The sequence below is a fragment of the Jaculus jaculus genome, chromosome 6, assembly GCF_020740685.1.
Source record: "Jaculus jaculus isolate mJacJac1 chromosome 6, mJacJac1.mat.Y.cur, whole genome shotgun sequence".
In the NCBI taxonomy this organism is placed as follows: domain Eukaryota; kingdom Metazoa; phylum Chordata; class Mammalia; order Rodentia; family Dipodidae; genus Jaculus; species Jaculus jaculus.
In genome coordinates, this window is record NC_059107.1 from 137,435,257 (window position 1) to 137,463,253 (window position 27,997).

At 40.1% G+C, this 27,997-nt stretch overlaps 1 protein-coding gene and 1 non-coding gene across 2 annotated transcripts in view; both read left to right on the forward strand.

The window, feature by feature from the left end:
* Positions 1–27,997, forward strand: part of Plxnc1 (plexin C1) — a 181,198-nt gene that overhangs the window by 63,641 nt on the left and 89,560 nt on the right. The window contains exons 5-7 of the mRNA XM_004650180.3: positions 15,704–15,818; positions 24,319–24,463; positions 27,826–27,913. Coding sequence (XP_004650237.1) covers positions 15,704–15,818; positions 24,319–24,463; positions 27,826–27,913 — 348 coding nt within the window. The remainder of the gene's footprint in view (positions 1–15,703; positions 15,819–24,318; positions 24,464–27,825; positions 27,914–27,997) is intronic.
* LOC123461786 lies at positions 20,667–20,773 on the forward strand. Its single transcript, XR_006637851.1, has one exon. It is a non-coding gene; the product is annotated as a U6 spliceosomal RNA (small nuclear RNA).

A 27,997-nucleotide genomic window follows, 5' to 3' on the forward strand; every position in this document is an offset into this window, starting at 1 on the left:
ACTTCATCCTCATTGTTACAGTATTGGTAGGTAGGACCTAACAGGAGATGTTTAGGTCATGAAGGCTCTGCCCCTCCCCCAATGGCATAATGCCAATTATAAAGGGGATTCAGGCGGTAGTTCAATTTCTTGCTGTCTGACATACATGTGTCCTCTCTTGCCTTTCTTCCTTCTGCCTTGGGATGATGCAACTTAAAGGCCCTTGCCAGATGCAGGCTATTTGACCTTGGACTTCCTAATCTTTAGTGCTGTAAGAAATAAATTTTCTTCCTTTAGAAATAACCCAAAGCATGGATTGCTGTCACAGTGGCACAAAATGGAATAAGACAGAAAGACTCGGTCCATGTGAGCTACTGTGAGAGCCAATATAGTCGGTAGGAATGCGGGTTTATGAAGCTACACCCCCTGAATTTGTCTCTCAGTTTCTACACTTACTAACTCTGTGACCCTGGGACAGCAATATGGAGTTCTTGTAGGCCTCAGTTTCTCCTATCTGCTAAGCAGAGACTAGTCTAGTAGCTCTTTTATAGGTTTATTATGAAGAATAAATGAATCAAATCATGTGAAAAGACATTGCCTGGCATGTAAGATGTTTTTGCTTAAAAAAAAAAATACTCCCCTGGATTGCCTATGTTATTAGCACAGTTTTATCATGTAGACTGACTTGCAGCTCCAGCGATGAGGATCCAATTTTTTTTTCAGCTTTCCTAGCAAGTTATTTTGGTCTCTTGTATTTTGGCATTCCCCTTTCCTGACTCGGGGAGCCTTTAATTCAGAGTTTAGTTTGTCACAGTGACTTCCTGTTCTCTTTCATTTAATGGAATCTGGCTTCTTCGTCTCATGCACTGGCAATTGTAATGAGAGTCCCCCGATTCTAGAGACCACCTGGTCCCTCCTTTGGGCGCTGTGCCTTTCCTAAAGATGCAGACATCTGTTTCAAGTCACTTAGCAAGAGACCTTGGGATGCTCTTGGACTGAGACCCTCCCCCAGCAGGGAAGTACTTCCCTGCGTAAGAGAGAAGCTGGATGGTTTGCTTGTTCAAAGTTTTTCGCTATTATATCAGTATAAGAATCTTTGTAACAGGTCACACTCACCCTACACTCAAGCCAATTACCCGATATTTAGTTATCAGATTCCTTCTGGGACCGTCTGGTCTTGGTGAACAATTAGATTAGAGGATACTGATGAAATTCTAGTGGCAGGAAGTAGAAGTTATATTTCTGAGTTCAGAGTTTCTCTTTCAAGGTTGAGTAAGTGGTAAATTTTGACTGAGAGATTCTAGGCTAATAAAGTCAGATACCCAAGGTCTCCCCTCCTACCCTCAGCCCCAGCCTAACACATGGGCACTTCCGCACCTAGCTGGAAACTTCAGCTCCTTGTCAGAGATGGGCCTTCCTAGCCTTCATGTTGGCATGAAAACAATTAATAATTTAATCCATGCCCATTTAAAAAAAAAAGAAATGCTGTACAAATACAATACTGTAATAATAAATTTAAAAGTCGATCCAGCTGGGCACCATTCCCAGACTACCAGCTGAGCAGAAACACAAATAAGTGAAGAAGACGAAAACTGCTATATAATGCAAATGGCTGCAATCCCCTTGTTTTTCTGCTACTCTTTTATTGCAAATATGTAGTATGGAAGTGCTTTGAGGGAAAATGGCTCTTATGGCCTAACCAGGAAACCTAATCACTGCTTATAATATTATTTCTATAGGGAATATAGTCTATATGATAAACAGATGGTTTGTAAGCAATTTTTTGAAGCACAGTAGATTTAGGTCCACATAGAATTTTAACCCCTAGCTAGATGCTCTGCGTTTGCTATCAGTAGATGAAAATTCAAGGCCTCTGTAATCCCTGACTCGGTGTATCCCTCCCAAATCCTTGCTACCCATTTTTATCCTACAAATGCTCTCATCATCTATATTCTCTGGTACTAAAGCCCCCATCCCTGCCTGTGTTTCATCCCTACAGAAAGAGGTTATTGTGGGCTGGAGAGATGGCTTCGCAGTTAAGGCCTTTGCCTGCAAAGCCAAAGGACCTAGGTTCGATTTCCCCAGGACCCATGTAAGCCAGATGCATAAAGTGGCACATGCATCTGGAGTTCATTTGCAGCTATTGAAGGTCCTGGCACACCCATTATCTCCATATCTCTCTCTGCTTTGCTCTCTCTGCTCTCTCTCTAATACATAATAAATAAACCACACACACACACACACACACACACACACAATATTGTTGTTGAGACTTAATGGTCAGGACTTCAGTGGTCCGAGCTCAGAACAGAACCTGGCAAGAATAATGTTCCCTCCATGTCATGGGGGGAGTTTTTCAGGGACATCATGGGATACAAAAATTTACAATTACCCAGAAAACAAAGCAGTTCACTGTATGAAAATACTCTCTGAATTTCAAACAGCAAACTTCAAAGTGTCTGGAACCCTCTTGTTTGTTGTTTGAGTTCCAGGTAGATTTGGAACGCACACCTTCTAGTAGAGGATTGGGGAGAGGGTGGTCCATGTCCTTATATTTTGAGTGACAGTATCATTATTTTGAATACATTAAGGTCTATAATACATTTTATATTAAGCCGAGAATAGGCTTCCTAAATAGTTTCATGCACTTGTTATTACCACATATAAAGGTTTTCACCTTAAGGAAAGCATTTTTTTTTCTTTCTAAATTAACTTTTTGTTTATTCATCCAGTCTACTTTGCAACTGGGCAGGTTTTATTTTCTAACTTGCAAATCTGCTTGTATCTACTTATTGACTTGGTCACATAGGCATGGGATTTAATTGGAAACAGGAACTAGAAAAATAAAATAGTGATTAGAATCTCAGGACTTGCAGAATAGATCCTGCTGCGCTTTAAATGTGTTCCCCACAAAGCCTGTGTTGGAGCCGGGCATGGTGGCCCACGCCTTTCATCCCAGCACTCGGGAGGCTGAGGTAGGAGGATCGCTGTGAGCTGAATGTCAGCCTGTGAAAACATAGGAAATTCCAGATCAGCCTGGGCTATAGTGAGACCCTATCTCAAAAATAAATAAATAGAGACTTCCGGTTAAGATGGCGGCGTAGGTACCACGCCAAAGCAGCCTAGGGGGGAAAAAGACCAAAAAAACTCAGCAAAATACACACTTTTACTAAAAAGTGAGGTGTATAGGAAATTGAGGCGGCAGCGGAGAAGTAGAAGAGTTATAGAGCATCCAGAGCCTGCACAGGCGGGAAAAGTGGCTCCGGAAGCTTGGCCGCGGTGCAGCAGAAAGCCGCCAGACTCTCGGCTCGAGCCACAGGAAAAGCCAGGTGCGGGAGCTTCCCCTCACACCGCGCTCTCCGCAACTCGGGAAACGTGAGGGGAGAGCGGCAGCGAGCAGCGGAGGAGAAGACCGCGAGGTAGAAGAACACGTGGAGCAGCGAGAGAACCGGAGCAGCCGCGGCTCCCTCCCCTCCCCCAACGCCTGAACCCAGCTCCAGCGAACAGAGCAGCGGCCCGGGACCCGGCCACGCCAACTTGGGCTGACAGCGGGACCCAAGCAGGAGCAGAGTTCGGCAGCAACTTCAGCGGCTCCAGCACTGGTACCAGCGGCCCCAGCAGCAGCGGACCCAGGAGCGGCAGCGGCAGCAGATCCCGTAGCAGTGGCTTCAGGGGGAGCAGCAGCGGTGGACACGGCAGCAGGCAGCTTCAGCAGCGGTGGTGGCTCCGGTGGTGGCAGCTACGGCAGCAGCAGAGGCAGCAGCAGCGGCTCAGGTTTGCCCCGTAGGAAAAGCAAGTGCCCAGCTCCAGAAATCAGAACAGCAGCCCGACGACCCAGGCAGCAACTTGACTGAGACCAAAGTCACCCAAGGTAACTGGGATTGCACCAGGGAAGGGTCTCACTTGGTCACAAGCTGACTTGGATCCCTCAACAGACCAGAAATCTAAACCTCTTTGTTGATAGAGGATCTGGTCATTATAATAACTACTCTTGCATACATACTCGGGGCTGTTTTTGATTGAATGTGTACAGTGTTTAGTTAAATTTTAGAATCTACCTGTATTTTATTCCACTCAGCCTGCTTGAATACTCCTATAGCAGGGAAACTCAACCCCTAAGAACATCTTTTTAGATACTCTGAGAGTCTTAAGAGCCACACCTAATTCCTTAAGGTCCTACCCTGAAAATATATTACATCAAATCAATTGATACAGCTAAGAATACACAGCTAGCTAGAAAATCCAAGCATTAACTTAATCCAAGATGCAAAAATATATACATTATAACACAAGAAACACTAAAAAGCAAGACGATATAAATCCACCTAAAAGTATTAATGCATCAGAAATGTCCTCCAGTGAGAAAGAGTTAGAGGAAATGCCTGAGAAAGAGTTCAAAAGAATAATTATAAATATGTTCAAAGAGGTCAAAGAACACATGAAAACAATCAAAGAAGAAATCAAAGAGGAAATCAAAGGAATCAAAGAAGAGGCAGGACACCAATTTAATGAAATAAAGAAAGCAACACAAGACATAAATAGGGAAATAGAAATAATAAAGAAAAACCAGTCAGAATTACTAGCAATGAAGAACACAGTTAATGAAATAAAAAACTCTGTAGAAAATCTCACCAGTAGGATGGGTGAGGGAGAGGACAGAATATCTAAGCTAGAAGACCAGGTGGCAGACCTAATGCAGTCCAACAAAGAGAAAGACAAACTTATAGAATAACTGGGAAATGGAACCAGCCTAGATGTCCCTCAACAGATGAGTGGATAATGAAGATGTGGTACATTTATACAATGGAGTTCTACTCAGCGGTAAAGAAAAATGAAGTTATAAAATTTGCAGAAAAATGGATGGACCTGGAAAATATTATACTAAGTCAGGTAACCCAGGCCCAGAAAGCCAAGCGCCACATGTTCTCTCTCATATGTGGATCCTAGCTACAGATGACTGGGCTTCTGAGTGAGAATGAAAATACTTAGTAGCAGAGGCCAGTAAGTTGAAAAGGAGACATAAAGGGTGGAGAAAGGAAGGGAGGAGGATACTTAATAGGTTGATATTGTATATATGTAATTACAATGATTGTAATGGGGAGGTAATATGATGGAGAATGGAATTTCAAACGGGAAAGTGTGGGGGTGGGGAGGGAGGGAATTACCATGGGATATATTTTATAATCATGAAAAATGTTAATAAAAATTAAAAAAAAAAAAGTATGAGTGAGAATTTCAAGATATTCGGGACACTATGAAAAGATCCAATATAAGAATTCAGGGCATAGTAGAAGGAGAAGAACTCCACTCCAGAGGCATAGTAGGCATCTTCAACAAAATCATAGAGGAAAATTTCCCCCAAATTGGGAAAGAGGTGCCAATACAGATACAGGAAGCCTTTAGAACCCCAGCCAGACAAAACCCAGAAAGAACCTCTCCTCGCCATATTATAATCAAACTTCCAAACACACAAACCAAAGAAAAAATATTGAAAGCAGTTAGAGAAAAATCAAGTTACCTACAAAAGCAAGCCCATCAGGATTACAGCAGATTATTCAACACAAACTTTTAAAGCCAGAAGGGCTTGGAGTGATATATTCCAAGTTCTGAAAGATAACAACTGTCAACCAAGGTTACTTTATCCTGCAAAGTTATCCATTCAAATAGATGGAGAAATAAAGACATTCCATGACAAAAGCAGGTTAAAGGAGTATTTGAAGACAAAACCAGCTCTACAGAAAATACTTGATAGAATCCTCCATGCTGAAGAATAGGAAAAGCACACATATAAGGAACCTAGAAAAAACAAGCTATACTCAAATACCAGTTAACAGAAGAGAGCACAGGTAGAACCAGTAACACACACACACACACACACACACAAAAATGGCAAACATAAATACACACCTTTCAATAATATCTCTTAATATCAACGGTCTCAATGCCCCAACGAAAAGACATAGATTTGCAGACTGGGTTAAAAAGCAGGATCCTACAATTTGTTGTCTCCAAGAAACTCACCTTTCTACAAAGGATAGACATTATCTTAGGGTGAAAGGTTGGAAGGCGGTGTTTCAAGCAAATGGGCCTAGAAAACAAGCAGGGGTTGCTATCCTAATATCAGACAGGGTAGACTTTAGTCCGACGTTAGTCAAGAAAGATAAGGAAGGTCACTTTATATTGATTAAGGGCACACTCCAACAGGAGGACATTACAATCCTAAACATATATGCACCTAACATGGGGGCTCCCAAATTCGTCAAACAAACACTACTAGAACTAAGGTCACAGATAACACCAAACACAGTGGTGGTGGTGACTTTAACACCCCACTCTCATCAATTGACAGGTCATCCAGGGAAAGAATAAATAGAGAGGCATCTGGACTAAATGAGGTCATAGAAGGAATGGACCTAACAGATATATACAGGACATTTCATCCAAAGGCTGCAGAATATACATTCTTTTCAGCAGCACATGGAACATTCTCTAAAATAGACCATATATTAGGACACAAAGCAAATCTTAACAAATTCAGGAAAATTGAAATAATTCCTTGCATTCTATCTGACCACAATGGAATTAAACTACAAATCAGTAGCAAGAAAGGCTATAGAGCATACACAAAATCATGGAAACTAAACAATACACTACTAAATGATGAGTGGGTCAATGAAGAAATCAAAAAGGAAATCAAAAAATTTATAGAGTCAAATGATAATGAGAACACAACATACCAAAATCTCTGGGACACAATGAAGGCAGTTCTAAGAGGTAAATTTATAGCCTTAAGTGCCTATATTAAGAAATTAGAAAGGTCGCAAGTAAACGACCTAATGCTTCGCCTTAAAGCCTTGGAAAAAGAAGAACAAGGCAAACCAAAAATTAGTAGACGGGAAGAAATAATAAAGATTAGGGCAGAAATTAATGAAATAGAAACAAAAAGAAGAATCCAAAGAATTAATTAAACAAAGAGTTGGTTCTTTGAAAGGATAAACAAGATTGATAAACCCTTAGCAAATCTGACCAAAAGAAAGAGAGAAGAGACACAAATTAATAAAATCAGAGATGAGCAAGGTAACATCACAACAGATTCCAGAGAAATTCAAAAAATCATAGGGACATACTATAAAAGCATATACTCCACAAAGTATGAAAATCTGAAAGAAATGGATGATTTCCTTGATCTATATGACCTACCTAAATTAAATCAAAATGAGATTAATCACTTAAATAGACCTATAACAAACATGGAGATCAGAACAGTTATCAATAATCTCCCAACTAAAAAAAGCCCAGGCCCAGATGGATTCACTGCTGAATTTTACCAGACTTTTAAGGAAGAGCTAACACCATTGCTTCTTAAGCTTTTCCAGGAAATAGAAAAAGAAGGAATTCTACCAAACTCCTCCTATGAGGCCAGCATCACCCTGATACCAAAACCAGGCAAAGATAGAACAAAAAAAGAAAATTACAGACCAATCTCCCTCATGAACATAGATGCAAAAATTCTCAACAAAATATTGGCAAACAGAATACAAGAGTATATCAAAAAGATCATTCACCCTGACCAAGCAGGCTTTATCCCAGAGATGCAGGGATGGTTCAACATACGCAAATCTATAAATGTAATACATTACACAAACGGGTTGAAGGACAAAAATCACATGATCATCTCATTAGATGCAGAGAAAGCATTTGACAAAATCCAACATCCCTTCATGATAAAAGTCCTACAGAGACTGGGAATAGAAGGAACATATCTCAATATAATAAAGGCTATTTATGACAAGCCTACAGCCAACATATTACTAAATGGGGAAAAACTGGAAGCTTTTCCACTAAAATCAGGAACAAGACAAGGGTGTCCACTGTCCCCACTTCTATTTAATATAGTTTTGGTAGTCTTAGCCATAGCAATAAGGCAAGAGACACACATAAAAGGAATACAAATTGGAAAGGAAGAAATCAAGTTATCATTATTTGCAGATGACATGATTCTATACATAAAGGACCCTAAAGACTCTACTAGCAAGCTGTTAGAGCTGATCAAAACCTACAGCAATGTAGCAGGATACAAAATAAATACACAGAAATCAGTAGCCTTCATATATGCTAACAACAAACACACAGAGGATGAAATCAGAGAATCACTCCCATTCACAATTGCATCAAAAAAAAAAAAAAATAAAATACCTTGGAATAAACCTAACCAAGGAAGTAAAGAATCTATACAATGAGAACTTTAAAACACTCAAGCAAGAAATTGCAGAAGACACTAGAAAGTGGAGAAACATCCCTTGTTCCTGGCTTGGAAGAATCAATATCGTGAAAATGGCAATCTTACCTAAAGCAATCTAGACATTTAATGCAATCCCTATCAAAATTCCAAAGGCTTTCTTCATGGAAATAGAAAAAACAATCCAAAAATTCATTTGGAATCACAAAAAACCTCGAATATCTAAAATAATACTGAGCAACAAAAAAGAGGCTGGTGGTATCACCATACCTGATTTTAACCTATACTACAGAGCCATAGTAACAAAAACAGCATGGTACTGGCACAAAAACAGACATGTAGATCAGTGGAACAGAATAGAGGACCCAGATGTAAGCCCAAGTAGCTATAGCCACCTGATATTCGATAAAAATGCCAAAAATACTCATTGGAGAAGAGACAGCCTCTTCAGCAAATGGTGTTTTGAAAACTGGATAAATATCTGCAGAAGGATGAAAATAGATTCTTCTCTCTCGCCATGCACAAGAATTAAGTCCAAATGGATTAAAGACCTTAACATCAGACCAGAAACTCTGAAACTGCTAGAGGAAAAAGTAGGGGAAACCCTTCAACATATTGGTCTTGGCAAAGACTTTCTGAATACAACCCCAATTGCTCAGGCAATAAAACCACAGATTAACCACTGGGACCTAATGAAATTACAAAGATTTTGCACTGCAAAGGACACAGTGAAAAAAGCAAAGAGGCAACCTACAGAATGGGAAAAAATCCTCGCCAGCTATATATCTGATAGAGGATTAATATCTAGGATATACAAAGAACTCAAAAAGTTAAATAATAAGGAATCAAACAAGCCAATCAAAAAATGGGCTATGGAGCTAAGAGAGTTCTCAAAGGAAGAAATACGAATGGCATATAAGCATCTAAAAAAATGTTCTACGTCACTAGTTATCAGGGAAATGCAGATTAAAACTACATTGAGATTCCATCTCACTCCTGTCAGATTGGCCACCATCATGAAAACAAATGATCATAAATGTTGGCGGGGATGTGGAAAAAAAGGAACCCTTCTGCACTGCTGGTGGGAATGCAATCTGGTCCAGCCATTGTGGAAAACAGTATGGAGGTTCCTAAAGCAGCTAGAGATTGATCTACCATATGACCCAGCTATAGCGCTCCTAGGCATATATCCAAAGGACTCATCTCATTTCCTTAGAAGTACATGCTCAACCATGTTTATTGCTGCTCAATTTATAATAGCTGGGAAATGGAACCAGCCTAGATGTCCCTCAACAGATGAGTGGATAATGAAGATGTGGTACATTTATACAATGGAGTTCTACTCAGCGGTAAAGAAAAATGAAGTTATGAAATTTGCAGAAAAATGGATGGACCTGGAAAGTATTATACTAAGTCAGGTTACCCAGGCCCAGAAAGCCAAGCGCCACATGTTCTCTCTCATATGTGGATCCTAGCTACAGATGACTGGGCTTCTGCGTGAGAATGAAAATACTTAGTAGCAGAGGCCAGTAAGTTGAAAAGGAGACATAAAGGGTGGAGAAAGGAAGGGAGGAGGATACTTAATAGGTTGATATTGTATATATGTAATTACAATGATTGTAATGGGGAGGTAATATGATGGAGAATGGAATTTCAAAAGGGAAAGTGTGGGGGTGGGGAAGGAGGGAATTACCATGGGATATATTTTATAATCATGGAAAATGTTAATAAAAATTTTTTAAAAAAATAAATAAATAAACAAAGCAGAATCCTCAGTACAACAGCGTTAGGAAGTGGAGCTTAATGGGAGGTGTTTAGGTCATGAGGGCTCTGCTTCATGAATGGATTAATCCCAGTTACAAACAGGCTGGAAACTACAATCTCTTCCTCTTATTTCTTTTACTTTTTACCATGGGATGATGCCAGATCTGAGCCTCTTTACCTTGGGCTTCTTAACCTCCAGAACTATAAGAAATAAATCTCTGTTCTTTAAAAATTACCCAGCCTTCAGTATAAACGCACAACAATGGCCTAAATGGAAAAGAGCTGTTGATGTCTCAAATACCTGAAGATATAGAGGTGACTTTGCAACTGGTCTTGAGTAGAGGCCGGAAGAATTTGGGGCAGCAGATTAGAAAAAGCTTCAGTTGTGGTGAATTTGGTGCTAAGGATGATTCTGTTGAAGAATCAGAAGATAAGAAGTGTGGAGAAAGTCTAAAACTTCTTACAGATTCTATAAGTGACTGCATTCAGAATATTGATAAAAAGAGATATGGAGGACAGTAAAGGCTCCTCCGATGAGTCCTCAGATGGAAGCGAAAAGCAAGGTTGGAAAGTGGGAATAATGACCATGTTTGTTACACAGTTGTAAAGAAGCTGGTGGAATGTGTCCATGTTTCAGGACTTTGTGGAAGGCAGACCTTAAAGGTGATGAGGTATCTGGTAGGGGGGAAAAAAAAAAAACTAAGCTAAATATTGAAGGGGCTGTGTGGTTACTTTGTAGTAAGAAGTGAGAGACTAAAAAAGTAAAGACAGAGTTCATAATTAAAATGGAAGCAAATTAGAAACATTTGGAATATTCTCAAAGGGCAAAATAGAGAGTAAAAGATATTTTATAAGATGAAGTTGGAATGTGGCCAAGGACTACTTGCTACAAATGCTAGTCGTGAAGGTAATAGGAGAATGTCCTCAAAGACATTTCAGAGACCTTGGAAGCAAGCTGAGGTCTTGAGGGTCATGTCTCCAAGAAGGCGCCCCAGGACCTCAGTGTGTACTTGCCAGGCCACCTCAGCACTCTGCTCCCTGCGTTCTGGCTTAGTGCTCCTTGGCCACTCTAGCTGTGGCTCAGACAGGCCTGGATGTATCTTGAGCTGCCATTTTGAAGGATGCAAATGCTGAGCTGTGATAACACTCTATAGCTACACAGAACACGTGAGCTGGGCTACCATGGTGGCCACCAATAGATTTAAAAAGCTATTGCAGGACTGGAGAGATGGCTTAGCAGTTAAAGCACTTCCCTACAAAGCCAAAGAAGCCATGTTCAATTTCCCAGGACCCTCATAAGCCAGATGTATATAGTGGCACATGCATCTGGGGTTCATTTGTGTGCCCATTCCCTCTGTCTGTCTGTCTGTCTGTCTGTCTGTCTGTCTATCTATCTATCTATCTATCTATCTATCTATCTATCTATCTATCTATCTATCTGCTTGCCTCTTCCTCTCTCTCTCAAATAAATATATTAGTAAACATAAAATATATTTTTTAAAAAAGCTATTGCAGATGGTCTGGTGGCCCGGGCAGAAACTTGTCACAGAGACAAGGAATTGCCAGAGAGTTCAGTCAACAACAAGTTCAAGTTCATTGTTGAAAGCAGTGCCTAGAGAACCATAGGAATGGGGTAGTTTCTGAAACCTCAGAACTGGAGAACCACCACAATGCCCCTTCAGCTGGAAGACCTACCTGTGAAGGCTGCGCTATGGACCGAGTCCACCATAACCACAGAGGCAGATGTGCCTGAGGCCTGCCAGGTGTGTGGGGCATGGGGTTAATTAAGGAGATTATTCTTGAGCCTGAAAACTTAATGTTGTTCACCCTAATGGGTTCTAGATTTACATGGAACCAGTTATGCCTTTCTTCTTGCTTATTTCTCCTTTAAAAAACATTTTATTTGTATTTATTTGAGAGGAAGAAAGAATCAGAGGAGAGAGAGAGAGAGAGGGAGAGAGAGTCAGGGAGAGAATGAATAACAGTGGTCATGCCAGGGCTTCTAGCCACTGCAAATGAACTCTAGATGCTTGCACTATTTTATGCATCTGACTTTATGTGGGTATTGGGGAATTGAACCTGGATCTTTTGGCTTTGTAGGCAAGTGCCTTAATCACTAGGCTATCTCTCCAGCTCCATTACTTCTCCTATTGAATGAGAATGTCTAGTGTATAACTGTTTCATCATTTCATTTTGTAAGTATATACCATGTTCAATTTCACCATCTCAATTCTGGGGTGGAATTGTCCTCAAGATATATCATACTTTGTATCTCACCCATGTTTGATTTAGATAAGATTCTGGATCTTGAGTTGGTCATTTAGGGCCGGAGGTGGCATGCTGTGGTTTAAATATGCCACCCTAAGAGCTTGTTGGAAACTTTAAGCCCCAATGCAGCTCTGTTGGGTGGTGGAGTCAAAAGAAATCTTATGAATCTTGTGAATGGATTTCAGTCAGTTATGAAAAGAAAAGGTAAATTTGGTATTTCCTTTCATTGTCTCTTGCTCATCTACTGTCTGCCATGGGTGGCACCACTAGAAGCCCCCCCCCCCCAACATTCAGAATCTCAACCTTGGACTTCCCACCCTCTCTGTGCTTTGTAACGCATATGGTCCTGAATATGCTGTTACAGCAGGACAAACTGGTCTTAGACCCTCAGAAGAGGAGGAGACAAGTGCATAAAGAAAGCAAATTAATCTCTGCCATCTTTGGCCGGATACACTCATGCTAATCTGAGTCCAATTTACCTCCTACCCGTGGCCCGCTGAAATGGAAATGAAGCCAGTTAAGAAATCCGGAGATGTAGCTCAGTTGGCATAGCTTAAGCATGCACAAGGCCCTGAGCCTGATCCCCAGAATGTGTATACCAGGCATGGTGGTTCATATCTGTGAATCCGGTACTCAGGAGGCGGAGGCAGGGGGATCATAAGTTCAAGGTCATTTTCATTTGCATGAACAGAAAGGCCGGTCTGGATGACATAAGACCCTGTCTCAAACAAACAAGTAACAGTAGAAATCCATACATCTGAGAGTGGCTCATAGGGGACTCAGCCTCATAAAATATGGTGCCTAAAAATTCAATTTCAGGGATATTTGGACAATGGCTTAGGTGTGGATTCACTTGACCATTGCTTTGATTGACACAGAGCGACAGTGATAACAACTATGGCTTTCAAGAGAAATCATTTCAAAGTCACTAGTTGTGTTTACTAAAACATGGGAGTGCCAAGATTTACTCCCCCTTCCAGAGAAATTTGAATGTGTGGGTAATGTGCTGTCGTGATGATTTTACAATCTGCAGTATTTGAGAAGTAATCAGATATTGTTGTTGATTGACCATCTGGTTATACATTCTTGGTGTCCTGGATTGCTTTATATTTAAAAAAATTTTTTTAACTTATTAAAAGCAAGAAATGGGAGTTTACAGATTTCAGAAATAGCTTCTTTACCTAAACACATACATGGTTTAGGTACATAGCATGGTTAGATTTTGTTTTCACCTCACACAGAATAGGAAATGAAAGGCTCATTACATATTTTGCCTCTTTTTCCTTTACAAAGCAATAAACCAGCCTCAACTCCTGATTTGATTCTCAGATTCTAACTTTTAGCTTATGTGAAAAATAGTCTTTTTACTAGAAAGAGGAGTCAGACATAAATCAAAACCATGGGGGAAAAAGTCACTATTAGAAAGGACCTATGGAGATTTCATATTTCATCCATTCATTCAGAAATATGTATTGAAACCCTAGTATTTGCATCTCCTGCTGCCAGACAGTGAGGGATTTGCTCAAGAAATATTAAAGATGTTCTCCCTTCCTTGAGGAGCGTAGCACTTACTTGGGGAGAAATGACAGGAACACACAGAACAGTTAAATTGTAATTCAAGGAAGCATATGATTAAATACCAAAACGTGTGGTTCCGACACGAAATGCTATATAGGAGTTCAGAAAAAGGAGTGAGAACTCAATGGCATGACTGGATTTTTCTGCCTACAAATTGACAAATTGTAGCACTATTTGTATGAAATATTTTACACTTGTTTTTTTGGCAGCCTTAGGCCTTGACTCCCAGGCAGCATTAAAAGCCTACAAAAATATTTGTACTCCAGTCTCTCTAGAATTGGCTCTTTTTTTTTTTTTTTTTCTTTCTCCCTCTCTTATAGGCAGAAGAAATGCCTGATACAAAGCAGACTGCCCAGGAGAGGCAGGCAGGCTTTGATAGTCATGATCTTTGTCAGATACAAATAAGGAACTGGCCTTGTCATCCTCTGTGCCCCAATGCCGCCGTACGTGCGTCTCCGTTGCAAACTCTCCCTGACACGGAGAGGCGGTTTAATTTAAACTTAATGTCCGTGACGGACGAGTGAGCCATCAAGGGTCAGAGAGATTTATGGCTTTGGAGAATTGCTAATGAAAAATTCCTTTGGTGATGATGTTAGAGAAGGAACTGACGCAGATGTGGGGGGGGGGTTGGGGACACAGATGTGCTCAAGGGGAGCAGAGTTCCCCAGTGAATGGCAAGCTAAGAGTTCTATGCTTGGGGTTGCTAGTTTCTGAAGTTCACTGACTTCCTGTTCTATTTTTGTCATATTCAAATTAGCACAGACCTCAAAGACAAAGCCACTAGGCCTAAATTCTTAAGAATTAAAAATAAAATGAGTAAAAGGAAATAAAATATTTATGAAATCAAATACGTTATTGTGGCCCTTCCGTAGCTCATCCCGCTGTATCTCCTCAGGGAGGTTTCATGGCTTTTACATGCTTTTCAATCTTATGATTTCTGCATCCTTAGCTTCTGTTAAAACTCATAATTGCTAGTTTGCAAAAATTTTATTTTAATCTTTGCCCTTGAGGAGGTGTGTTCTGTCCCTCCCTTGATACTGTTCTAGTGGACTGTCCTTGCACAGTGCTCCTCCACTTGAAGATAATGTGGCACTTGGTGTTCATTGTTGCTGGGTTGGTGGCCCATCTGGTGAGACAAAGGTCCCTCAGTTAATATGACCTAGAGTGACTGACACATCAAAAAAGCCAATGATCTCAGTTTCTGAGCATCTGTTTATCAAAGAATTTGGCTCTGGCCACAACTTAAGATTCATTTGGGGCATCTTCAGAGCTGATAGACCTGGGAAATGGCCTTGGAAAATGCTGCACCCATATCTTTTGATATAATTTGGTATTTGTCTAAATAAATGTGTTACAGCATATGGTTATGGAATGCCTTATCAAATTCTTGGGTAGACTCTGCCCTTGAAATCTTTTTATTTAATTCACATTCTGTAAAGTACAAAATAGTAGCATTATTATTTCTTTAAACAGAAATAAATCATACCATAAGTTGATAGTTTGGTAATGAATTACAAACCTAAAATTTTACAGCATATTACGTTATTCTTTGGTAGGCATTTCTAGAAAGGAGCTCTTTATTTTAGAATCAGTGAGACGATGTACATGCTTTGGATGTATTTGGCGATGTCATCTTGAGAGATGGTTCAGGAGTCTAAGTTCAACATGTTGTCGACATTTGTTCTCAGCTCCTAGACATGATGAAAAAAAAAAGTCTGCTGTTTTCTTGTTGCTTTTCATGAGTTGAGCATCATGCTCCTATTCTCACTCAAAATCAATAACCCACTATACAAAGCATTTTGTACTGAAGCCAGATGTGAGAAAGTTGTAACTAATGCATGTGTGGGATTGCTGATTTGTTGCTTGTATTTTTAGGTGTACTTTTCAAGGAGACTGTGTACATTCAGGGAACTTGGAAAACTGGCTGGATATTTCATCTGGAGCTAAAAAGTGTCCGAAAATTCAGATGATTCGAAGCATTAGAGAGAAGGTAAGAGTAAACATCGTTATTTATTTGCCTTCATGGCATTATCTCATTATGCACAACTGATGCTGACTTCCTTTTGGGTGTAAAATATATATTAGCAATGAAACAGGCTTAGGAACCCATCCATTTTGTTTGTCATTTGTGAGGGTTGTAAGGGTGCTGGGGATACATTAGTAACCCTGTCATATCACGGGCCTGTCCTCATGGAGTTTGTCATTTGTCATCTTTTAAAAAAAATATTTTATTTATTTTTATTTATTTGAGAGAGAAATAGGCATGGGGAGAAAGACAGAGATAATGGGTGCACCAGGGCCTCCAGCTGCTGCAAGCGAACTCCAGATGTATGCGCCCCCTTGTGCAATCTGGTTTACATGGGTCCTGGGGAATGGAACCTGGGTCCTTTGCTGTTGCAGGTAAGCAAGTGCCTTAACCACTAAGTCATTTCTCCAGCCAGAGCTTATAATCTTAATGAGTTGAAGATAACCCTTCCTAGTTGAAGTCAAAGAGAAGATAGACTTTTGGTGGAACATAAATACATCTTATCTTAAAAATAGAGAAAAATAAGTCTAGACTTCTGGTCAACCAGGTTCCTGGACTGTGGCTGAAGTGTAGAACTTTGTTTCATTTGATGGCTTCTTCTAGCAACTGTCCTGTACACATGACCTTAAGTAGTAAACCCACCAATGTAGGTAATGTGGGTCCCTCAGTCCCTCAGAAAGTCTTGACATTGGCTGAGAATAGGAACCAATGAGCATATTTGAGCATTTTCTGATGCACATACCAATGCTACCCTGCAGGAAAATGGAATTCCTTGTGTGGTGAAGAGATATTTTTCCCTTAATTATGGCTCTTGTGTTATGAATAATTGTACAGAGTCCCCATAAGCAGCCAGTCAACCTGTCTACTGCTCTCTCTGTGTTTTATTTGAATGCCACATTAACAAGCAAATGGGCCACTTTCTCTTCTCTCTTACACGTTACCATTTCAAATAGCAAGAACCATACCACTTAAGATGATTTAACATTTAATAAAGGAGAGCCAGAACATTTAATGAGTGATAAATAATATAAGAACAATGCTTTCAAGTCATAACAGATCAGAACTGATGGGTTTAACGTTATTTGGTGGTTGTCACTTTCTGTTGTCTTCTGGTATGGGGGTGATTTCCAAAACTTCACAGAAACCTGTCTTTCCCAAGCCAGAGGGAACAGATTCAGGGTAAAAGATGCTCAGGTACATGCAAATTTGTATTTCTTATTAGTTTGAAATGCAGCTTACTGTGGTACCAATAAAGAATGGTAGAAAATAACAGAATCCTTGACTTAGGACTCTAATAAGTGGTTAAGATTATGCAAGATTTTTCCTTCTTGTCATTGAAAAATAAAACAACCTTAGGGGCAATATTTTAGCTCCATGAAGTGAGAGGAAGTCACTTGTAATGCTGTCTATATAATTTGCTTGCTCATCTGTAGGTTCACTGGCATAACTTAATTACCATTTATATCTCATCTGAAATATTTCAAAAATGCTTATACCCAAACAACCATCAGTGATTTCTCCACTCTGAGTCCCACATGTCTTACCCTCGTCCTCACAGAGTCTTCACACACAGCCATTACCTTACTCTCCCTGGCTTACCAACACTCTCAAGGGGAAAGACACAAGAATTTAGTAATTTCACTGAGGCAATTTTTTTTTTAAAGGAAGGAAGGGGTTTTCTTATTTATTTTATTTTATTTTTATTAACATTTTCCATGAGTATAAAATAATATCCTATAGTAATACACTTTTTATGGTATCTTTCCAAAAAACAAAACCACACACTTTCCCCTTTGAAATTCCACTCTCCATCATATTACACTGAGGCATTTTTTTGAAACCATCTCGGGATTTGCAATACCAGGGGTTGAACCCAGGGCCTCTTGCATGCTAGGTAAGTGCTTTACCACTGAGCCACAATCCCTAGTTCCTGTGAACAGATTCTTTTTTTTTTTTTCTTAATTTTTATTAGCATTTTCCATGATTATAAAAAAAAAAAATCCCATGTAATTCCCTCCCTCCCCCCCTCACACTTTCCCCTTTGCAGATTCTTTTAATACTATCGACAAGACATATTTCTTTCCCCACTCCACCTTAGCCATTTTACCAGCTCTTTGAAATATTTCCCACCATTACACCCACCTGTAACGTACCTGAAAGTCTGAGGTCATCGTTTAAATCATACTTGACTCTGACCTTTGGAGATGGCAGCCCTCTAGTTGTCCTAGCTTCCTTCCATCAGCTGGAGTCAAATGCCTGGTGACATTCTATTACCTTTGCAGACACAGGAAAAAAAAAATAAACCCACATATTGCAGAATTTTTGTTCACAAGACGCTTTGTTAATTTATATAAACTGGCTAGAAAATAGTATATCTCATCATCCCTGTGGAATCCACATTAAAAAGAAACAATTAGAGCAATTCTAGTTAGTCTAAGAGGACTTTATTTTTCAGCAAGATGCAGAAAAAGTATCCAGAGCATGGTCTGATCTTGCTCACAAATGTCCCTTGTGTACATATATCTCATGTGATTCTTTGAGCATGAAGAATAAAATGGGGGAAGTCATACCCTGTTGTCAGTGTGGCTCCCCTAGTGAAAGTGGCTGATGCAGTGAGGAGGAAAAGCCGAGACCAGGAGGGAAAGAATGGAGGTGAAGACTGAACTCATGTCACCATGTATGACATGATCCTGTTGTTGCATTATACACACTAGTATACCTATAAGGAGATTTTTTTTTTTATCTTACGGAGAGAGAGAGAGAGAAATAGTGCACCAGAGACTCAGCCACTACAATTGAACCCCAGACACTTGCACCACCTAGTGGGCATGTGCAACCTTGCACTTGCCTCACCTTCGTGCATCTGGCTTATGTGGGATCTAGAGCATCAAACATGGATCCTTAGGCTTCGCAGGCAAGCGCCTTAACCGCTAAGCTATCTCTCCAGCCATCTATAGAGATTTTAACATTCAGTAAAAATGGCTGTCACCAACAAAACTATTACAGATATGGGAATATAAAGCATTTCTCACAAAACATATTTTGTCACAAATTCTAACTGAAAGAAGAGATTCCAATAGCACTGAGTCTGTCAACATTGTTTTTGAAAGTTCTGTGCAATGCAATAGAAATAGGAATAGAAATAAAGGGATGAAGCATAGAAGGATATCATTATTTTCTAATCCTGTGTTATTACATATATGCAAATCATAACATATTCACTTTAAAAGCTATTCCAGGGCTTAGGGATGCAACTTGGTGGTGGAGCCCTTGCTTATTTTGTGCAAATTCCTAGGTCTGACTCACCTGTCAAATTAAAAATAATAAAACTGGGCTGGAGGAATGGCTTAGCAGTTAAGGTGTTTGCCCGCAAAGCCAAAAGACCCAGGTTCTATTCCCCAGTACCCACGTTAGCCAGATGCACAGGGTGGCACATGCATCTGGAGTTCGTTTGCAATGGCTGGAGGCCCTGGCGTGCCCATTTTTTCTCTCTCTCTCCCTCTTTCTCTCTGTCAAATAAATAAGCATAATAATAATAATAAAATAAGACTATCCGAATGAATAAGTATAATCTAGATGTTTAATATATGCTCAGGTGCCAACAACCATGCCATGTGTCAGGTAATGCAAACTTTCAACTTTAATTCACACAAAAATCCTACTCACTCACCATTCAACACAAGCACAGAGAGAAATGTATGTCTCTAAATTTTGAAGTCACTTTTACTAAGAGACACATATTGGAGACAGCTACCATAAATACTGGCTTTCGCTTTGCCATAGCTTGTCTTAAGCCATTTTTATAGCAATTAGCAGAATAGTGGTATATTGAGGCTACTTTACAACTCATCATGATTAGAGCATAGCAATTAAAAACATAAACATGGGCTAGAGAGATGGCTTAGAGGATAAGGCGCTTGCCTGTAAAGCCAAAGGACCTAGGTTCGATTTCCCAGGACCCACATAAGCCAGATGCACAAGATGGTGCACGCTCTGGAGTTCATTTACAGTGGCAAGAGACCCGGGTGCACACATTCACTATCTATCTATCTATCTATCTACCTACCTACCTACCTACCTACCTACCATCCATCCATCCAACTACCTACCTCGCTCTTATGCTCTCAAATAAATAAAAATAAAATATTTAAAAACATAAACATGAAAAATAAATATATAGGAGATGTTTGCTTAGAAGATGTGACAAATATCTCAAATCTATTCAGAAATAGTCTGGTTTTGTTTTTTGGAAAGATACTATAAAAGTTACTACTTCTTTCTCAAATTATATTTCTAGATTTCATGTAATGTCAAGTAAAATCTAAGTAGGCATTTTCTTTAAGTTAATATCATAAACATGTAAATTAGTATAAGGTCATTGAGAAAATACAAAATGTTTTTTAATTATTTTTATTTATTTGACAGAAAGAAAGAGAGAGAAATAGAGGGGGAGAGAGAAAGAGAAAGGGCACCAGGGCTCCAGCCACTGCAAACGACCTCCAGATGCGTGCACCCTCTTGTGCATCTGGCTTATGTGGGTCCTGGGGAATCAAACCTGGGTCCTTTTGCTTTGCAGACAAATGCTTTAACTGCTAAGCCATCCCTCCAGCCACAAAATATGTTTTTTTAAAGAGTTATTTATTTAGGTAATTCCATTGACTAGTACTATGTCATTGTCATTAAAGATATTATTATAAAAATATTGAATATTTTATACATATGTATAGTGTGTATATATATGTATATATAATATAGTTGATGTGTATGTCACCAACAATTCGATCTATTTTCTGATTTTAAAATAGTAATATGGTGCTCACTTCGGCAGCACATATACTAAAATTGGAACGATACAGAGAAGATTAGCATGGCCCCTGCACAAGGATGACACGCAAATTCGTGAAGGGTTCCATATTTTAAAAAATAAATAAATAAAAAATAAAATAATATAGTAATATGGACCTATAGAATACAACTCAGAAATAAGTACACAAATTTTAAAAATAAAATATTATAAAATAAAAGAATATTTTTGTTTGAAAAAGTATGTAGATAACTGACATAAACTCTGAAAAAAATTGAATTAATAATTTACATTAAGTATAAAAATGAAATTTAGGCAAATTAAGGAATTTAAAAACAGAAAAACTGCTGGACATGGTGGTAGATGCCTTTAATCCCAGCACTTGGGAGGCAGAGGTAAGAGGATCACCATGAGTTCAAGGCTACCCTGAGACTACATAGTGAATTCCAGGTCATCCTGGGCTACAGCAAGACCCTACCTTCTAAAACCAAAAATAAAAATAAAAAAACAGAAAACTAATAGAAAATGGAATTGAACATCAGATAATTTGAAAGCAGGATAATTTTTTTAGTTCTAGAAAATGTAGTACTTAATAACAAAATCAAAATACTCATATAATAAATTTACTGTAAAAATTATCTTAGGCTGGGGGTGTTATTAGTAGTAGAGGCCTTGCCTAGTTTGTATAAGGTCCCAACCCCAGAACAGGGAAAAAGTCTATTCAAGGAAAAATAAAAGTTAACTAAAGCATATACTTCAGAAAAATATTTTCTATAGACAGAATGCTTCATGATAACAAAACTAAGAAAAAGAAAAACATTAAGGGGCTGAATAGATAGATAGCTTAGTGGTTAAAGCACTTGTCTGCAAAGCCTAAGGACCCAGGTTCAGTTACCCAATACCCATGTTAGCCAGATGCACAAGGTGGCACATGCATCTGTCGTTCATTTCTCTCTTTTTCTCTCTGCGTCTCTTTCTCTCTCTATTTCTGTATCTTTCTCAAGTAAATAAATATTCACTTTAAAAAAAAGAAGAATATTAAGACACAAAGAACCAAGTGGACAAAAGCACATGTTCTCATAAAGGAAGGTTCAGGAAAATAGATGTAAAGACGGAAATATGTCCAATCGCTCTACTTATGAAATAAATACAAATTAAAGCAGTAGTAAGTTATGCCATCACCTAGTGTTGGTGGTGCCAGTTAGCACAACCTTTTGGAAAGCTATGTGGCAGTATATTTCAAAAGTCATAAATATATTCATTTTGTTTGAAACATTAATTCCCGGCCTAGAGTCCTCAGGTGGTAACTTGAAATGAGAAAAACTCCATGCATATAACATTATTGCAGTAGCATTTATAGAATTAGGCACCTTGAAATGACCAAGCCATGAGGCAACACAAGGACAGGTTAAGGAAAATAAGGTTCTTATGAGTCAACATACAAGTTATATAGCAAGGTTATCTAGCAATGAATCCTTTGTGCACATGTATATTACCACTAACTGACCCTCCAAATATCCCTACATTCAACGTGTCTTTTTTTTTCTTTTCACAATTTTTATTAACATTTTCCATGATTATAAAAAATATCCCATGGTGATGTCCTCCCTTCCCCCCACCCGCACTTTCCCCTTTGAAATTCCATTCTCCATCATATTACCTCCCCATCTCAATCATTGTAGTTACATGTATACAATACCAACCTATTAAGTACCCTCCTCCCTTCCTTTCTCTTCCCTTTATATCTCCTTTTTAACTCACTGGCCTCTGCTACTTCAACGTGTCTTTATGACCTCTCTGTCCATCTGATCTCAAGAAAGCCATGATCCTGATAAGGATTCACATACTGGGTTTCTAAAGCCAACACATCAGCCTGCTGACCACAATTACCTAGAACCCAGTCATAGCAAAATTCCTTCAGCCCCTGGCTGCTCTTTCTTTCCACTGCACCTGAAACAATATGCTTTCTCCTGTTTTTAAATTAGCTCCAACTAGCTTCTACTCCACAGTCCCCTGAAAGGTCACTGCTGAACTCCATGTAACCCCTCTAAAGTCTTCATTTAACTTGGCTGATTGGCAGCCTTCTTGAGGACTCCTCTTCTGTTGTCTGTCATGACATAAGTTCTCCACTTTCTCCTTCCCCTCCAGCTCCAGCGTCCCATTCCTGGCCCACCTTCCTACCAGGTCCACTGATATGCCCAATGCCAGCGTATCTATCCATGGCTACCATATTAGTCCCCTTGATTTTCTTCCTGAGCAGGACAACTAGAGGCCTTCCTTTTTACACAATTCATTTGGGAAAATTTAATTGATTGCTATGAAATTCCAAGAGTTCCTTTTCTCAAGATTTTCTTTGTGTGTTCCTTGTGCACATACAGGTGTGCCTCTACACACATACACACACATACACACACGCACACACGCACACACAAAGCCCCTCCCTCCAAATCTCATTCTGTATTTGAACACACACTAAATCTTTGTTTTAAAAGTAGACTGAGCGATTATCTAATAACATTCATAGGTGTTAAAGAGGTGACAAAGGTATTTTTAACACCCAGGAAGTTGAGGAACATCTTCTTAAGTACACCTTACATTTTCCATATGGGATCAAAGAGATCAGCCAGAAGTTTATCTTAAATGAATGTACACACCTACTATAATTTTAGTTAGACTCACAATCTCCCCAGTAGTCTTTGGATAAAATAATTTTAAAGCTCAGATAGATGAATCATGTCTAGGAATTCCCATGAAAATGCATAAGGCCAGATCTGCCTTATCAGATGTTAAACATATCTAAAGCCAAGGTGTTTAAAGCTTGGTGACATTGGAATGGAAGTTGGTCATTAGATCTGGCGCTGAGCAGAATTTAGGTAATAGTTTCAAAATATGTTATTATGTATTACAAAAGTTAGCTAAGTAAGCCGGGTGTGGTGGCGCATGCCTTTAAGCCCAGTACTTGGGAAGCAAAGGTAGGAAGATTGCCATGAGTTCAAGGCCACCCTGAGATGACAGAGTTAATTCCAGGTCAGCCTGGACCAGAGTGAGACCCTACCTCGAAAAAAAAAAAAGTTACCTAAGTAAAGAGTCCTTTTTTGGTTTTGTTTTTGTATACAGTTATGACATAGCTGATTATCCATCTGGCTAAAAATAAAATTGGACTCATCTCACACCTTGTATATATATAAATAAATTCCAGATGGATTAAAGAATTAAGTTAAGAAAATAAAACAATGAAGATGATGGAATGATTTTATGCTTATCTATAAGCCAGAGTTTGGGAAGCACTTCATGGTCAAAACAAAACACCCTGTATTTGATTACATGAAAAGATGTATACAGGGTAAGAAAGAGCTTCTCTAAACAAAAGTTATAAGACAAGCAGTAGATTACGAGAAAATATGTGTCATAAATATGATAGATAAGGATTAATATCTACAGTGTGCAGAGAACTCTTAACATTGATAAGAAAAACACACAGAGCAGAAATATGGTCAAAGAAATAGGAATATGCAATTCACAAAAGAGCAAGTCAAATAGCCCATAAGATATCTATTCATTAAGCCAGGGCTTCTGAGAAATTCTCCTTCCCGAGGCTCTACAATGGATGCAGTGATACAAAATGAACCATGTGTTTTCTGTGCCTTCTTCCGCGTGCAGACCACAGTAACCATGGTGGGCAGTGTCTCTCCGAGACACTCCGAGTGCACAGTGAAGAATGTGGACACCAACAAGCTGCTGTGTCAGGGGAGAAGCCAGCTGAACCGGACATGTACCTGCAGCATCCCCACCAGACCAAGCTACAGTAAGTGGGCTCCTCGGGGCTTGGCTATAAAGTCAAGAAAGGAAAGGCTCCTGTGGTGTTCAGTAATTGGGAATCTGCATGGTTTCCCCCCAGTGTGTCTCACTCTCCTGGTTCCCTCTGGGTTCTTTTCCTTGGCTGCACCTCATTTGCGAACTCTAGCACCCCACTCTCAGATGAAAGAAAGGAGGGTGTGTTGGACAGGAGAACTCAGTAAAGCCAGACACCCCTGGGCTGAGTCTACCTAAGTGACTCAGGTAATTCAGAGAAAGGCAAGGAGTAGCCTAGATGCGATGAGAAGATGTTATAGCCAGTGTCCTGCCCGCTTAAGTTCATTGCAAGCCTTCCTTCATATAGTAAGTGTTGACTGACCATCTCCTGTGGACAAGTCCCTGGACTAAGTTTGAGGAATATGAAGGCGGAAGCAGATTGAACTGACCCCTGCTCAGGATCCTTATAACACAGGAGGGTGGAGATGGACAAGTAGCTCATTGTAGTATGCTGTGTGAATGTGGGCAACCTAGAGCACCAGAGACATCCATGGAGACCTGGCTTACAGGTGGGTGAGGGGGCAAGGATGGCTTCTGGAAGGAACTGATCCTAGTCTAAGGCTGGAAGATGACCAGAGTTGAGCCAGAGAAGAGTATTGCAGCTAGAGATCAACATGAATGACACAGTCCACACTGGATGACCCCCTTGCCATTCTGATACTGGCTGTGCCTAGGAATATATTTGAATAGGTATTGACTGTGAATAATGGTCACTAAGGGGATGGGGAAATGAATTCACTGCATGGAGTGGGGTATAGATGCAGCTCAGTATAGGTAGGGGTCCTGGCAGCTTGCTAAGTACATTGTTTAGGATAAGGGTATGCCCTACTGATCAAGTCAAACAGTGTCCTGGATGGCTAAACTATTCCCTGTGCGTGTCTGCCTGAGCACCTGGTTGCTGTAGGGACAAGGGTACTGTCTCAAGCATCTCTGACAAAAGCATTAATCTCATTCATGAACGTGGAGCGCTCATGATTTAACCACTTCCTAAAGTTTGTACCTCATAATACTAGCAAATACTACCAGATTTTGAGGGGACATCAACATGCACGTCAAAGCACCCAGCTGATCCTTCATCCCTTGAGGTAGAGCTCAATGCATGTGGTCAGAGACCCGTGCTTTAAAAGTGCCTCATAGCCATTGGACTTATGGTAGCCATGTGAGTCTAGAATTGCTTGGAAATTTTTCTCAGTTTCCCGCTCTGTCCACACTTTTCAGCTTTTAAAACACACTTCTGGTCATGAAAATATAAACATTGCTTGCCTATAAAATATGACTAAAGTACTGAAGATTCACTTGTAAAGCTAATTGGCTACATGAGCACGTCCAACAATTGCTGCCAGCTCTTCTCCCACCTTTGGCTGAATGTTCTGCCTGTTCTTGAGCAGGCGAACAAGCTCACGCCCCACCTCTTGGGCTCCATTAGCCAAGACTGTTGCTAAAACGTGGTCCATAACTTGTAGTGTGTGTGCCGTCACAGCGTATCAACCCATAGCCAAGGTTGTATAAGCCTGACTACCCTCAAACGTAACAGTGGCACTCCTGCCTCAGCCTCCCAAATTCTGAGGTCACAGGTAGGAATCACTATGCCCGGGCTCTGTGGCCTTCTTGAAGTGGCATCACCTCTACCATCAAGTCCTGTTTCCTTTGTGCTTTGAAGCATTAGAGAAAAGTCACATGTCCTGTATTCAGGCTTTCCAGTTTCTATCCTTTCCAGGCATTCTGTCACTTTGTTGGTCTATCACAGGCACTCCTGTCTCGTACCCAGTGGTAGACTGAGCTAAGCCATTCTGACGGTGTCCCTTGAGTGTACCGCTACCGCCCTGTCGTCTCACCTCAGGGCTTTGACTCTTCCAGAAGAGCTACAAGTGCTTCCAGAGCGTCCAGAGGAGAGATCACGAATGTTCATTTCCTTGCCATATTCCCAATGTTTTGCGCATAGGTGTCGCTCCGCAGAGCGTGACCTCTGTGAGCATCCTCCCTGGACACTCGCCTATTCCACAGAGACATATTTTCCTAGGAGTCCCTCGGTGCTTAGTGTCCACATGTTCATTTCACTAGCATTCATCAAGTGTCTGTTCAAATGCTCCTGCTGAGAGGTCATGTCAGCCCTCCAAACCTCCTTGTCTTTAGAACAAAAGATTTTCATTTCACATAAGCCCACTTCATGTGAGCCCATTGTTAGGTGGAATCCTGGCTAGCAGAGTCAATCTTTCTGCCGGAGAGAAGCACCTATGTGTAAGACTTCTGAGACTTGGAGAAGCACACACTAATCAAATCTTAGGAAGATTTATTATTTTATTTGTTTGTTTGTTGTTTAATTAATTTTGGAGGTACCAACAAGGTCAGGCCAACTTCTTGCACTGCCCCAACTTTAAGAAGCACCATGTTGTAGTCCCGTGAATTCACAGGAGTAAGATACTGATTACTCCTTACAAGCACACATGCTTGGACAGAACAGGACCTGAAGGGTACCGCTGTGGGTCATGGCACCCAGGCCTGGGACTATGTGATCCTGGGAAGCATTGAAATGAAATGGATCCATTTGACCTAAGTCAGTGTATCTAGGAGCATCACCCTGGAATCTCTATTTTCCTAAATTTCTCAAATGATTCTGATAGACATTTGGGTTTGAGCATCAGTGCCTGGGTATAGCATCAGTGTTTAAGAAAATACAGGAAATATAGCATTTTTCTAATGCTGAATTACTTAGCACAGTTTTAAGCCTCAATTTATTCTTTTGGGGTTTTCTAACCAGTAGTTAGGTTTTCAGGAAGCAAACAAGAAACGCTTCACCATAGATTTGACAACAACTAACTCCAAGGAATTCATGGATCCTGCCTAGGACACCACACTTTAGGGTTTTCTTAGGTGTAAATATTTGCACTGTACAGGTTTTTCTGCAGGTGCCAGTTTTGCTTTCCAACGTGCTGGTTTTCATATTCTAGGCACTTCTTGCTCGGTGACTTGTTTTATTCTCATGCCTTGGCCAATTACAAGCTGAGATAGTGATCCCAGCGAGAGCATGGGATGTAAATGGGCTGTAAAATGGCTTTTCCTGGTGATTATCTGTAGGAGCCTTGCAGCTAGAGCCGAGCTCAGTCTGTTTGGAAGCTGGTGCTATGCGCTGTGGCTGCCTGACGTGACTGGCCCGTGGGGAAGGAGCCACATACTGGTTGAGATGTTAGCAAACAGCTGGCACACCCATGCCCTCTATGCAGAGAAGGGGAAATATTTCTTTAGCTTTGCATTTACAGCTATGCTTGACTGTAGCAGGAACCCACCATAAATGACTTTTTCCTCCATTCCCTCCAGATGTCTTCGTTGTCAACGTGACATTCTCCTTCCCTTCTTGGAATTTATCACAAAGATTCAACTTCACCAACTGCGCCTCATTAAGAGAGTAAGATTTTCCTTGATATTTAAATATTTCTCTCTTTGCTTTTAATTTATTTGTTTTACTTCTCAATTTCCTAAAGAACTCTTT